Genomic DNA, 13,911 nt, shown 5'->3' on the forward strand with positions numbered 1-13,911 from the left:
TCATTTAGATAGGAGGGATAGTGAATTTTTAGAGAGAGAAAACTTCAAACAATGTGATTTTGGAAAAAAAAAAGATGTGGTTTCGTGATAAATATCGTTCTTAACAACTTTAAGTCTTAGATATTTTTATTAAATATTCAATTAAAGATCATTAACGATCATTTTGAGGATTTAGTTAAAGTTGAATTATTAATATTAAAAAAATATAAACCATGTTGTTTTCTCTAAATCTCTCTCACAATCTTTCAATCAGATTAAGTTTGACAAATTTTCTATTATAGCCGACACAAATGACGTTAGCTCTCAGATTATTTTCTCATGTCAATGAAAATTCTACTCCTCCTTTACTGTATTCTAGGAGTTGCAAGGTCATCAAATGTTATCGTAGATTTTCTCTTCCGTATGTGAAAACATGCTACTTAAGTTGATAATGATATTCTTATTCTAATAATTGATGATGGTGAGACCAATTGATAAAACAAAGAGAAAAAATGATATAACTTCTACACAATAACAACAACTACTTATATATATATATATATATATGTTGGTACCACGTATATATAACCACTCCCATTATTTTATTCTCTATAAGTTAGAGGTCTTTGTACAATCGTTTCGTGCGCAAATAGATAGAGATGGGGAAGCAATTTGCAGTGGTGGTAGCTATTATAATGGTTCATATCTGTTATGGAAGTTCCAAAGAAATTGATCCATGGTTGAGTCATGCTAAGGAAAAAGTGAGCCATCTTCACTTTTACTTACATGATACATTTTCAGGCCAAAACCCCTCGGCAGTAGAGATAGTCAAACCCGACATAACACATATATCACCTACATTATTCGGCGCACTTGTTATGATCGACGATCCCTTGACAGAAGGACCTCTTCCAATATCCAAGGAGGTCGGCAGAGCTCAGGGTTTGTATGGATCTTCGGGTCAGACCACTTTTGATCTTGCCATGGCTTTCAACTTAGTTTTCACTTCTGGACTATTCAACGGCAGTACCCTTGCTGTATTAGGCCGGAATCAGGCCACGGATTCTACCCGGGAGCTGCCTATTGTTGGGGGAACTGGTGTTTTCCGGTTGGCTCGTGGATTTGCTTCCCTTAAAACGTATTTTATTAATGCTACTAATGGTGATGCTATTGTTGAATATAATGTTTCTGCCATACATTATTGAAACTACTTTCTTTACATATTCTTGTAAATATTGGTAAGCATCATTAAATAATGCGGAGCTTTGATACTAAATGTTGAATAATGGATTGATTTGAAAACAAAATTTCATAATATTTATTTTCTACTCTCATGCCTCACTCTCACATGCACACTTGCACCTATTTTCTTTCACTTTTGCTCACTCACTCAGTCAATTATTTGTTGCGTATCCATACAACTCCCTCACATCTATAAATAGTCTAACTATGTCAATTAATAAACTAATAATCACCACGAACTTATATCATCCATCACAACCACAAACTTAAACTTGTATAAATAATACCCACAAAACAACCAAAGGAAAATCTGTATATTTTCAATAGCATTTAGTTAATTATTCTAGAGACCTATTATTGATGTAAGTTGGTGTGATCATTTTAATACTCCCCTCGGCACCAACTTATAATAACTCGTATGTGCTAGTCATTCCAAGTGACTTTTCTGAAATCTTCTTCGAGAACCTTTCTCCACTTCTTGCTTGAAGATGCTTCTCCATATGTCGTAGACTCCTTTATGATAGCTTCTTCGATCACTTGCATTCTCTTAGCAAAGATTGTATGCTCATGCTTCTCTCTGTTCCCTTCAACAAGATTAGGTTTTCCCACTCCGTTGGGATTGCAATACTTGTCCTTGTTTGTCCCCCTCGACCTACGTTGCCTTGACATATAATTACATTATCTCTTCGTTTTTCATTGTTGGTTCTCTAATCAATATTGGCATGTCTTTCCTAATTAGCTTAACTAATTCTCTCAAGCTCTTAACTAAAGCTTCCAGTAGCATCATCTCCTTGATGATTTCCCTCTCGACAAATTTTGATTGCTTATAAGCACATTGCTTACCTTTTCTCGATGTAACATTTCCATCTTTAGACATGTCCTTTTTGTGCTTCTCTTTCCTTTTGTGATTCGTACACCTTGGGCATATCTCCATTAGCCTATGCTTCACCCTCTCTTTGGGTGACATCCTTTTTCGTGAACTTGTTGGCTTAGTCTTCACCATCTTCCCTTTTCGTGACACCGTCTCGTACAATATTGGTTGCACACATCCAACCTTTCTCCTCAGCAACATCAACTCTGTCATTGCTTGCTATTTACGCTTCACATCTCCTGAAAACCTTTAAATAACCACTCCGGATGAGATCTGTTTTTTTTCTTGGAGGCTCAAAATATCATTGAAGTCATCAATAACGCACCAAGGAAGGCGGGAAGCACAAGCATTATAAAGACTTCAGAGTAAATTCCAAGTGAGGTGATAGTTGGAGTGATCAAGAGCACTATGAAAACCAGCACACCTCCATTGACCAAAGCATGTCTTAGATATAACCATGTCAATATGATTCTTAGAAAAACTATAGTAACATTAACATCAATAGAATGTTTCCAAATAACTGCAAAACCACTATAGTGACCAGTACTATCAACATAAAGACACTCATCATAAATAATAAGATTTTGCTTACAACTCTTAACTAGATCCTTAAGAGCTAAGACTGCTCAAGGGTTGTCAAGCCCCTGACAGTTTCAACTAAGTCATGTCATTGTATTCGGTGGGATGCCTCTAGACATCCATTCGATATCAAATTGTCATTAGAAACATTCATAATGGAGGGATAATATATGTAGAAATCTCTTTGAGGGTAACATATGCAATCATTCGTAACCAGTTTACGATTCCTTTCTTCCTGAAGTTCCATATATATTCTCTCATCAATATCAATTTCCATAAGAGACTTCTCAATATCATCTTTTCATGTAGATAGGACAACCTTATTTTGCACAATACACATAACTTTTGAAACTTTTGGTGGTCCCCCTAATGAGACAACCTCGTGATGAGTTCCGTGGATGTTGATATCCTTAAGGTTACATGGCCAATTGTATATACTTACATCCCCATCATGTCTTCAAAGAAGCCTTTTTCTAATCACTAGAGCTCTTATATTCACTATGTGTATGATCAAGCTTTCCATAAAGGACACAGATGAACGTAAGTTGTTCGCACTTAAATTGAACAACTTTGACTTCCTTGTTGCTAACCTTGATTTTCTTCTATCACTTAAACCGCACTTAGATACGCATATATGTGTTCCAGATTCCAATGTTGTTGGAGGCGTCATGATCAGCAAATTCACCAATAAAGCTGCCCAATTGTTTTCCCACAGCCTCTGACATGAACCCAGTCGAAACATGTAATTAAACAACAATATATATAATATGTTCGATATATTGTGTCTCAATTGTGTATATATTATTGCTTTAAAAAAACTATCTACATATTACAATTCATCTCTAATTTATATTATTATTATTGGTTGATTAATTAATTATAGCATGCAATTAAGCAACAAAATTTGTTTTGATATAATATCTAGTGTTAACTGTTTAAAGGTATAGTATGATATAGTAGATCACCTAATTTGGTTAGTGATCACTTACATATAATATAATTGGTTTCAACAACAACTCTATTAATATTATTATGCAATTGGCAAGCCAGCTTTCGAAGACAGCACTGTTTGTTTGTTTGTTTATTTAATTACAACCAAAATTTCAAAAGGTTGTTTAGCACTTTACGTTGCTTTTGAATTTCATTTTGCAGTACTTATCAATAAAAAAGAAATAATAAGGGCAATCACGTGGAGGGAGAAAGCATTCTACCTAAAACTACAACAAAATTAATAATTTAGGTCACAAATTACAATCCTTTTATAACTTGACATTTTATCTCAAACTTAATCTAAAATAATACATGTCATATAATATAACCAAGTTGAGGACATAACCTACAGCCAAAACAACAAAACAACCCCTAACCTATTACAAAATTATTAATGGTTAAGTGTGTGTTTGGTGGCGGAGCCAGGATTTGAGATTAGGAAGCTAATTTTAGCCTAACATTGTAAAAAAAAAAAAAAAAACAAATCTATGTATATATAAAAATTAAAGATAAAACTATATAAAAATTAATTTTATTGCAAAATAATAAAAAATAGTTTTTACAGATACGATACCGATAAGTATATAACTATTTTTTAAAATAAATGAGATACTGACAATCTACAATCTAGTGATAGTTGGCAATAGTGTTCTCTGAGACCGAAAATTTTGTAAAATAGCTTCATCTTCAATGCTATTGAAAGTAGTATTCTCAATGTAACACATCAACGAATCACTCATATAAGCATCTGCTATCCGGTTGCGTAAATCTGTCTTCACCATATTCATTGTAGAAAAACATCTTTCAACGGTAGTTGTTGCAACAAGAATTACCAATGTTAACTCTATAAGTCGATACACTAACCGGTAAAACACATGATATTGTTTCTCCACCATCTTTTTAGCAAGTTCACCAATATCATGAATATCAGAGAAGTATTTATTTCTTCTCATATCATGAATGTAGAGACCAAGTTGATGGTCAAACTTAACTGTCTCACAACTAGAAAAATCGTCTGAATACCACAATACAAAACCCCTAATTTATAAACTCAATTCAAAGTCATAAATTAAACCGGCGGTCTCCGCCCCCGGTAGTGCTTATTTTGTATTTAAAATGTTATTGATTATAGGAGAAAAAATAATAAACTAAACTAAGGGAGGCTCCATATGAGCCATGACCATCCTTGATGATACCCGACCATGTCAATCATCATGAAAAATGTGCCGGAAGCCTGTAGAAGGCACATCACACTTGTGATGACCGAGAGCTAAAGTGCCTGTGAAATTTGGTAATCAATCTGCCGCTTGATCCACATTCTATCCCTTAACTTCCAACATTCACGAATCTCCCACATTCTATCCCTTAACTTCCAATATTCACGAATCAGCCAACCCAACGGTTGCCGGATACTAATATCTTTTTGCATTAACAACAAAGCTGTCGAAGAATCTAACTCCAAAATTACCTGCCTATGGCCTTTATCCCAGTCACTTCATAACCCGAAGTAAAGACCCCATAATGCTGCTAAAAGAGCTGTACAATTAACCATAAATCCCCCAATCCACTTCCCGTTGCTATCCCGAATCAATCATCCGACAGTCGCAATGCCTAGGTTGCCTTTGTTCGCTCCGTCAGTATTGATTTTCACCCAATCATCTATGTGCGGAGATAAATTTTATAATTAAGTCTATACCAAAAGTTGATAAATTTATTAATAAAAATAACTCAATTATTTTGTTTCTTTCTTATCTTTAGTTTATTTATTTATTTATTATATCTCTATTTTTTTTATTCTTTCTTTGTTTCAATTTCTTTTCTCGTTATTTCCCTATTCTTCTGGTTTCTTCTTCTTTTCATTCTTTTTTTCCAGCACTTTCTTTACCAGGTTACCTCATTCCAAAAACCTCTATTCTAATTATAATGTTATTCCAAAATTTAAACTTAGAAAAAAGTGAATATTTATATTATCAATCCACTCACATATGTGCAGCTGAATTGAATCGAAAACTACAAATCTGGATAATATTTTACAATTATTACAAATTTGGTTTATTTTAAAAAACTATACTGAAAATTCGGATGTCTCATATATAACAGAAAATGAACTAGTATTATGACGCACAATCATGCAAAAGGTTGGTTGCCCAATTTCCCAAAAACACAATCAATTAGGATGGTGAAAATCCATAAAGAAGAGATAGCTAGCTAATGGCATTATCCAATTATTAAAACAGACAGACAAGAGAGCATATCAGACCGATCAGAATCCCATTCTTATCAATTAATTACATCTCCTCTGTAAAAAAAACCAAAGGTACAATAAATAATGGAGCTTTCGTCCTTTTCTTTTCATCATTTTCCTTCAATCTAATGTTTTAAAAACGTCCAAGGTCCCATCTCCACCTTTCATCATTTTCTCATACTTTTTATTAAAACACCTATTGAAGTACAACTATATGCTATTATTAGTTTCTATAATTCAAGATATAACCAATTAATAAAGACTTCAGACTAAATGCATGTACCACAGAAAGAAAGAAAGAGCAATGAAGATAATTGAAAACTTGAAACATTAGGCTCATTCAATCGTTCTTTCTAGTATCTACAATGGCCAAAAAAACTAAAGAGGGAAAAATGATGCAATCCTAGCCTAGCCTAGCCTAAAACAAGAAAGAAGAAAGGCATGGTATAACTGTACATTGTACAAAATCAACAAATTTCTACATTCATACAAGACAAAAAATTAAGAGCCTTCTGTTCAGCAGCTTAATGGTAAAGAAAACCACCACATCAAAGTATCTTTAACCAAGAAACTACATTCACTAACATATTCTTGAAATTTCAAGCTTTGACAAAAAGGGGGAAGAGGTAACTGAAAGAAAAATAAGCAGCCTTTTCACTCACTTATAATAATGTCTTTATCATCAGGAATTGGAACATAAGAATAAGTTGCCTATTTTCATGACTGCTACCAAATATAGAACTTATTGTCCAAACTGCATTTGTTGAGGATAAGCAAATACCTTCTTCAAAAGAGGAAGGAGGCCGATCAAGGCTATTTGAAGCTGTTCTGAACTATTTACGCGGATACTTATTTGACCTGCACCCCTGTTATTCAAATTGCCACGAGCGATTAAATTTGTAGACCGTCCCATAGGGATTTGGGATTGAACGTTGCATCCAATAGCAAGGTCTCCATGCCAATCCATCACAGACAGCCCAAGTGTTGATAGCGAACGACCCAACGGATAATCTTCATCTCTCAGTTGGGCCTCCAAACTGCCACCATAAGCTACATCACCACGCCCAGTCATTGCACCACCAGACACAACCATTTGGAACCGTTTATTGGCAATCAATTTATCTTCAACTTTCAATCCAGCTGATAAAGCATCACCCAGGAGAGTTAACGAGAGACCAGCTGATGCTTTATTCTTCCTAAAATTACAGAACTTTGTCTCACTACGTAATGTGTAAGCCAAGTCTTTCCCAACAGTTTGCATATCAAAACCTAGGGAAGTTGATTTCCCTTCTCCATGCTTTAAAGAACTTGCAAATTCCATTTGAACATTGGCATCTTTCTTATCCTTTGTTACCTGGCCAGAAAAGGACAAGGGAACTTTGTCCTTAACCACAAACAATCTTTCGACATTAATACCTTCATAACCCACATCATGATCCCAACCATGAGTTTCTAAAACAGGCCTTACGAGCCACTGGTTGGAGGTATCAAGATACCGGTACCTATGGGTGGGATTATCAGAATCGAAGGAGGCAGGCAATGCTAAATCTGGCATGGGTACTGGCACAGATGAAGCACCGCCACTTTCTTCTTCTGCATTGTCATTGTAATCACTAGGTAACTCCTTAACTGCTGCTGCCATTTTCTTCATCATTCTTCGTCGCCTTTTCTCTTCTTTCAACTGTTTCTTCATAAAAAGCTTTTCCCTATATTCTAACTCATCAAAGTAAGCCTTTTTCTGAGCTTTAGTAAGTTTGGAAATCTGGTCTTTTGTCAAACTTCTGAAAGGTGGCAAATCATCATATTCTGACTCATCCTCAGAATCTGATGACTCTTCTAAATCATCATCAAGACTGTCCTCATCACCATACTGTTCCTCAGGCAGCTTAACGGGTGGTCTTGACTGGAGAAGGGATGAGAGAAGGAACGGCAAAGGAGGGGCCCTTGACCGGGTTGCAAAAGGTTTACCAGGTGGACTATCTTGCAACTTCAAAAGGGTGTTTGCTTCGGCAAGAATCTTTGATGCAAAAGAGAGCAACAACAAATGAGGTTTCCAAACCTGACCATTTGGCAAAACCCTCTGACCAGCCCTGTTTGTTCTACATGCCGAGTGGTTCTCTACCAATGAAACTGGATTCATTAGCCTCATATCACCAGCTGCCTGACGTATTGCTTGTTGAACAACATGAGATCGTTGAGTGACAAACATGTCATAACTTGAAGCTGTACCATTTGGACCATCAGGTGGAGCAGATGCTGCATGAGTTAACACCACAATAGCATTAAACCATATTGATGGACCAAATATCTCAGTTATCGTGCGCAAGAGTGGCATATCACCAAAATCCCTGCTCTGCATGTCCAACCTATCAAGATACAAAACAATATCTGGAGGAGTTTTCTTAATGAAGCGCTTAACAGAGTGAAGTATCTTTTCATTCTGGCGCTGGTCTGACCCAGAAGGAAGTAGGCCTGGTGTATCAATAACCCGTACCTTAATCCCTTGAACAGTGCCAACGACATCCTGAACTTTCTTTGTACCAAGTTGAAAAGCATCAGTACCAAACTTAACTTCATCAAATATTGAATTGATGGTTGCACTTTTACCAACTCCTGTCTTCCCAAGAACCATAATTGTACAGGAAAAATCAAGGGGTTCCTGTCCAGCTGCCTCAAGCTGCTCAGCCATGGCACTTGCACGATCAAAACTGAAGGCACCAACACGGCCTCCATTTCTCCCACGGAGCTGCTCAGCTAATCCTAGCCTGTATAAAACCTGTGCTACGACAACATTATGTGGAGTCTGCCCCAGCCTGTGGGCCAACCTCAAAAATTTTACCCTAATCATCTGGAGTTTCTCACGAGTTTCATCAAGCTCCTCACTTTCTCCATTAGCAGGGTCTTCAATCTGTTGAGATTGTGCATGAGACATGGTTCCATTAACACGCTGCTGTTGCTGCACTGCTCTAGGTGCAGGTTCCAGTAGTGGAGCAGCACGTCCAAGGCCAGCTGGACGAGCAGGTGGGGGTGCAGAAGCAGTGGATTTTTCAGGAGATGGAGCAAGCTTTACAGGCGGTAAAGCTTTCTTTTCAGCACTTCGTTGAGTGCTTTGTTTCTCTTGCTGGGTTTCTACTTTCTTTTCTTGCTCCTCAATCACAATACTGTCCTTGTCAACACTAATAACTTTTTCATCAGTGCATGTTGGATCAGAATCCTTGTCATCCACTGCTCTAATATTAACTTCACGACTTTGAAACACCTCACTTATCTCATTCACAAACTTCTCAACCTGTGAATTTGACATTTCCGACTCTGACACTGTGCGTAAACCAGCTGCACTAGCATTCAGTTCATCAGTTTTTCCACAAAGCCCAGCTTCAACTAAAACTGTGGTAGCTTTCACATCTCCATTGCTATCATTATGGTGCTCTAAATCCAAACTTGCTGAATCATCCAACTGTTCAGTCTCATGAACCCCATTTGCATAATCAAGGACAACTGTCTCGCGTTCCAATTCACTGCTTTTTTCAATAACCTGACATTCTGTATCAAGTTTAGGCAGATTCCCATTGAGATCTTCAACCTTGTGCTCTTGGAGGTCCAATGGGACCTTGACCTCCACAGATCCTTGAGCTCCTGGATATTGAGTAACCAACTTATCCTCCTTCACTTCCTCCTCAACAAACACTGGCAGAAACTCTACAGATGGTTCAATTTCATGATCAGATTTCACCTCGACCTCAGCGCTTCCACTGCGGCCTACCTCAGAAACCTCCTTTTCTCCATTCTGAGGCGGTAACTCTGCAGATGGTACAGATTCTTGATTAGAATTCACCTCAACCTCAGCCTTCAAAACCTCAGCACTTCCACTGAGGCCTATCTCAGGAACCTCCTTTTCTCCATTCTGAGGGGGTAACTCTGCAGATGGTACAGATTCGTGACTACAATTCACCTCAACCTCAGCCTTCAAAACCTCAGCACTTCCACTGAGGCCTATCTCAGAAACCTCCTTTTCTCCATTCTGAAGGGGCAACTCTGCAGATGGTACAGATTCATGACTAGAATTCAGCTCAACCTCAGCCTTCAAAACCTCAGTGCCTCCATTGAGGCCAATCTCATAAACCTCCTTTTCTCCATTCAGTTGAGGCGGCGACTCTGCAGATGGTACAGATTCATGACTAGAATTCACCTCAACCTCATCCTTCAAAACCTCACTGCCTCCATTGAGACCAGTCTCAGAAACAACCTTTTCTCCATTTAGTTCAGGCAGAAATTCTGGAGATGGTTCAATTTCATGACTTGAATTCACCTCAACCTCAGCCTGCAAAACCTCAGTGCTTCCATTGCTACCAATCTCAGAAACCTCCTTCCCTCCGCTCAGTTCATTAGAGACCACTTGCTTAGCAGTCCCTCCCTCATCAATCTTATCAACACTTTCACCATCCAATAAATACGTACCCTTTTCTTCACCAAGCACAGCAGTGATATCCTCAGGGTATCCAGGTGAAGCAGGAATAATATCCATTGCCTCCTGAAAAGCCTCCAATTCAGTTTCTACCTTCAAATTTTCATCCACCATTGCCAAGGTGAAATAATCTGTGGCCTCAACACTGACACCAGATTCAGAATTTGCATCCTGGTTCAGAAATTGATCCGGGGTATCAACTGCCTCCTCAAAAACCTCCTCTTCATTGTCCAACATTCGATCAGACTCCACTGCGACCCTCTCCTCTACTTTATCACCAGCAACCTGATGTTCGAGGTGGTTTTCCTCTCCCAAATCAGGCCCACTAGCTCTCTCAACCCCATTTTCCATTTGCAGCAAAATCCTAGTTTAGCCAAATACCGAAAAATATAAAGATTTAGTCAACACAAACAAATCTTATGACCAATCAAAAACACAGTCAGAACCCTCAGAACAAATGAACCAAATAACCCTAGGAAGGAATTCGATTACTCATTGGAACAAGTAAGACAAAATAAACACGACCGATCTCTAATCGGAAAAAATGGGTAGAATAGAAAATAAAATCTGAGATCTTAGGAACCCATTATTATAGGTTTTTGTATTAGGGTTCCGAGGGAAATCAAAAGTAAATGTGATGAAAGCAATAAATATATAAATAACAATAGTAAAAGAGATAAAGCTTTACCTGGTTTCGTGGATAACTTGGAGAGAGAGAAGAGAGAGCTTTTGTATGTATGACAATAAATCAGATGGAGAGAGAGAGAGAGAGAGAGAGAGAGAAGAGGTGTGCGGGGTCTTTAACTGGGCGTATATAGTATCTACTGGTTGCGGGAGTTTGGGTTGGCAGTGGCTAAATCAAATAAGGGGATAAGAGTATGATCGACGGCTGAGGATAAGCTTGTTGAGTTTATAATTCAACGGCGTGCGATGAACGATTTCATCGATATCATCGTGGGAGACGCCAAAAGGAAACAATTGAAAATCGCAACATGCTGTGTATCACGTGCTCACATCGGGCAACAGTATGTGGGCCGTCACAGATTTCCTACTGAAATTTAGATATGCTACATACATAACATAATAATAATCTTCTTTCCATTCTTTTAGGTAGGTTTTTTTAATAAAACCTTTTCTATAATTAGGTTGAGTTTTTTCCTCAATAAAAAAATATCTTCAGGATTTTACATAAATAACAGAAAATACACTTTTTATTCCAAAAATTATAAACATGTTAATTTTAATCATGTATTACTTTTTAACATTCTTAAAATATTAGGACTCTTTTCTCTCGTATCAAACACTTGTTTCCTTTCATTCTTCTATTACCCCCGTTTTTCTTTTCGATCTTTGAAGCACACAAAGACTTTCAATGCAATCAATGAAACAAATAGCTACACATGAAAATTGTGATTGCCCCAAGATCAAACGGAGAGAGGTGAAATTGCGTAAGAGAACTCATTGAAAACCATAACTGAAGAAATCTTAAATGCAACCATGAATAAAACAATTCAGAAAGGAAAAAAAAATTAAAGCTAATCCTAAAGACTGACCGAATATCTTCCTATGATTAGAGGCAACAACTAAGTAAATCCAATTGGACTTACGAAATTCCGAGAATCGATTTCAGGTTCGATGAATATGGAAAGAAAATGAAATTCGTGTATTTGAATGTCATCCACTTGCTTGATTTTCCCGCCATTATTATCAACCAAAATGACGACATTAACATCTTTCTCATCTAGTTCTTCAAATTCAGCTTTTTATGATCTTCTCCTTTTATGTGTTGAGGGATTTGTTATCACCAAGCATGATATGTTCTTGTTTCCTCTACAAAAACGTATTGGTTAGAGAGAGAAAGTTCATTTTTAGTAAAGATCTGAATTTTTTGAGAGATAACATCGATAAAAAAAAGTCAGTCCAAAAGAAGAAGAAAAAAAAGTCATTATACTCGTAAACATTGTTCGAAACGAAGGCCGCCTGCTAGACGCTCGAAATCGAGAATCCGCCCCGATTTTCTACGATTAGTCTCTCTAGGCATTTTATTGACTCCTAGGTAATTTTCAGCCGCTTGGGCTCCACCTAAGTGATAATAAACAAAAGCATTTTTAATTACGAATTTATTTTTTTGCTTTATTATAATTTACTTTTAAGTTGTTTCAAGGCTTAATGCATATTTACACCCTTAAACTTGACAGGTTTTGCCTACTGGCACCCTGAACTTTTTAAATAACATATCACACACTTATAGTTGACTTTAAAAATCTATCACACACACACCTATAGCTGGCTTTAAAAACCTATCACACACCTAAAGTTTGCTCATTCAGACTTGGACACAAAATCGTGATCTGTCATCTTTGACAAATGAGGTCACATATGCGTTCTATTGAAAAAAAAAATCATATTAATTCATTTTATATGTCACATCATATGTCAAAGATGAAAAATCAACAATTTTGTGTGTATGAGGTCCTAATGAGCCAACTTTAGGTGCATGATAGGTTTTTAATGCCAACTATAGGTGTGTGATAGGTTTTTAAAGCTGACTATAAGTGTGTGATAGGTTATTTAAAGAGTGCCAGTAGTCAAATTTGCCAAGTTTAAGGGTGTAAATATGTAGTAAGCCTTGTTTTAATGATATTGTTGTTGAAATGTTGATGTTTGCACAATTTTAAAGATATATGTTACAAATATACGTGTTTTTTTATATTAAATAATTTTATATTATTATTTTTAGATAGTATAATACATATTTTAATTAAATTTATATAATAATTTGTTGATTAATAAATGAAAATACAAAAATACAAATCTGAGTAATCTTTTATTAGTCTCCGACTAATTCCCGATTAATCCTTGAGGACTCTATCTGTCCGACTAGCGCCTAACGCTTTTTACAATCTTGCTCGTACAATGATAGATTGATAATTTGAATCTATAAAAGATCCAAGTGTCAGCAAATAAAAAATATAGATTGATAATTTATTATTATTTATATATAATTTATAATTTAGTATAATTTATATATAATTCATCATTATTTATTATAATTATAACTATTTATATATAATTTATTGTATAATTTATAATTTAGTATTATTTATTATATTCATCATTATTCGTTATAATTATAATTATTTATATATAATTTATAATTTAGTATTATATAAGGCTATGCTTACTTTGTTTTTTTCAAAGTAAGTCTTACTTTGTTTTTTTCACCATTGGATGGTGATGAACTTTGACAAAGTAAGCTCATCCAATGGTAGAAAAAACAAAGTAAAGCGTACTTTGTCAAAAACAAAGTAAGCATAGAAGGCACATATTTATATATAATTCATTATTATTTATTATAACTGTTGGAATTAATTAGATATGGATCCAATTAGACCTGCCTGAAATGGAACAGGCCCAAACCCAATAAGAATTAGGGTTAGGTGATCTATTTATTCAGTATAAATAGAAACCCTAATCTATCATAATTCTAACAGAATTAGAAGAGAGTTAGAAATTAGGTTTTGAGATACAGGATCTCCA

At 36.1% G+C, this 13,911-nt stretch overlaps 2 protein-coding genes across 2 annotated transcripts; one reads left to right on the forward strand and one right to left on the reverse strand.

The window, feature by feature from the left end:
* The first annotated feature begins 652 nt into the window (after positions 1-652).
* Positions 653-1,227, forward strand: LOC136221709 (dirigent protein 21-like). The gene has a single exon (XM_066009137.1). It carries the CDS (start codon positions 675-677, stop codon positions 1,182-1,184), a length of 510 nt encoding a protein of 169 aa, XP_065865209.1. The 5' UTR covers positions 653-674; the 3' UTR covers positions 1,185-1,227.
* A 5,121-nt stretch (positions 1,228-6,348) lies between these two features.
* Positions 6,349-11,331, reverse strand: LOC136223006 (translocase of chloroplast 132, chloroplastic-like). The gene is made up of 2 exons (XM_066010761.1): positions 11,060-11,331; positions 6,349-10,735 (listed from the first exon to the last, which is right to left on the reverse strand). The coding sequence occupies exon 2, from the start codon at positions 10,720-10,722 to the stop codon at positions 6,649-6,651; it is 4,074 nt and encodes a 1,357-aa protein (XP_065866833.1). The 5' UTR covers positions 10,723-10,735; positions 11,060-11,331; the 3' UTR covers positions 6,349-6,648.
* Positions 11,332-13,911: the final 2,580 nt, after the last annotated feature.

This window comes from Euphorbia lathyris, chromosome 3 (assembly GCF_963576675.1).
Source record: "Euphorbia lathyris chromosome 3, ddEupLath1.1, whole genome shotgun sequence".
In the NCBI taxonomy this organism is placed as follows: Eukaryota; Viridiplantae; Streptophyta; class Magnoliopsida; order Malpighiales; family Euphorbiaceae; genus Euphorbia; species Euphorbia lathyris.

Coding starts and splice junctions, on each gene's coding strand:
- LOC136221709 (XM_066009137.1), top strand. CDS start 675: ATGGTTCATATCTGTTATGGAAGTTCCAAAGAAATTGATCCATGGTTG.
- LOC136223006 (XM_066010761.1), bottom strand. CDS start 10,722: ATGGAAAATGGGGTTGAGAGAGCTAGTGGGCCTGATTTGGGAGAGGAA.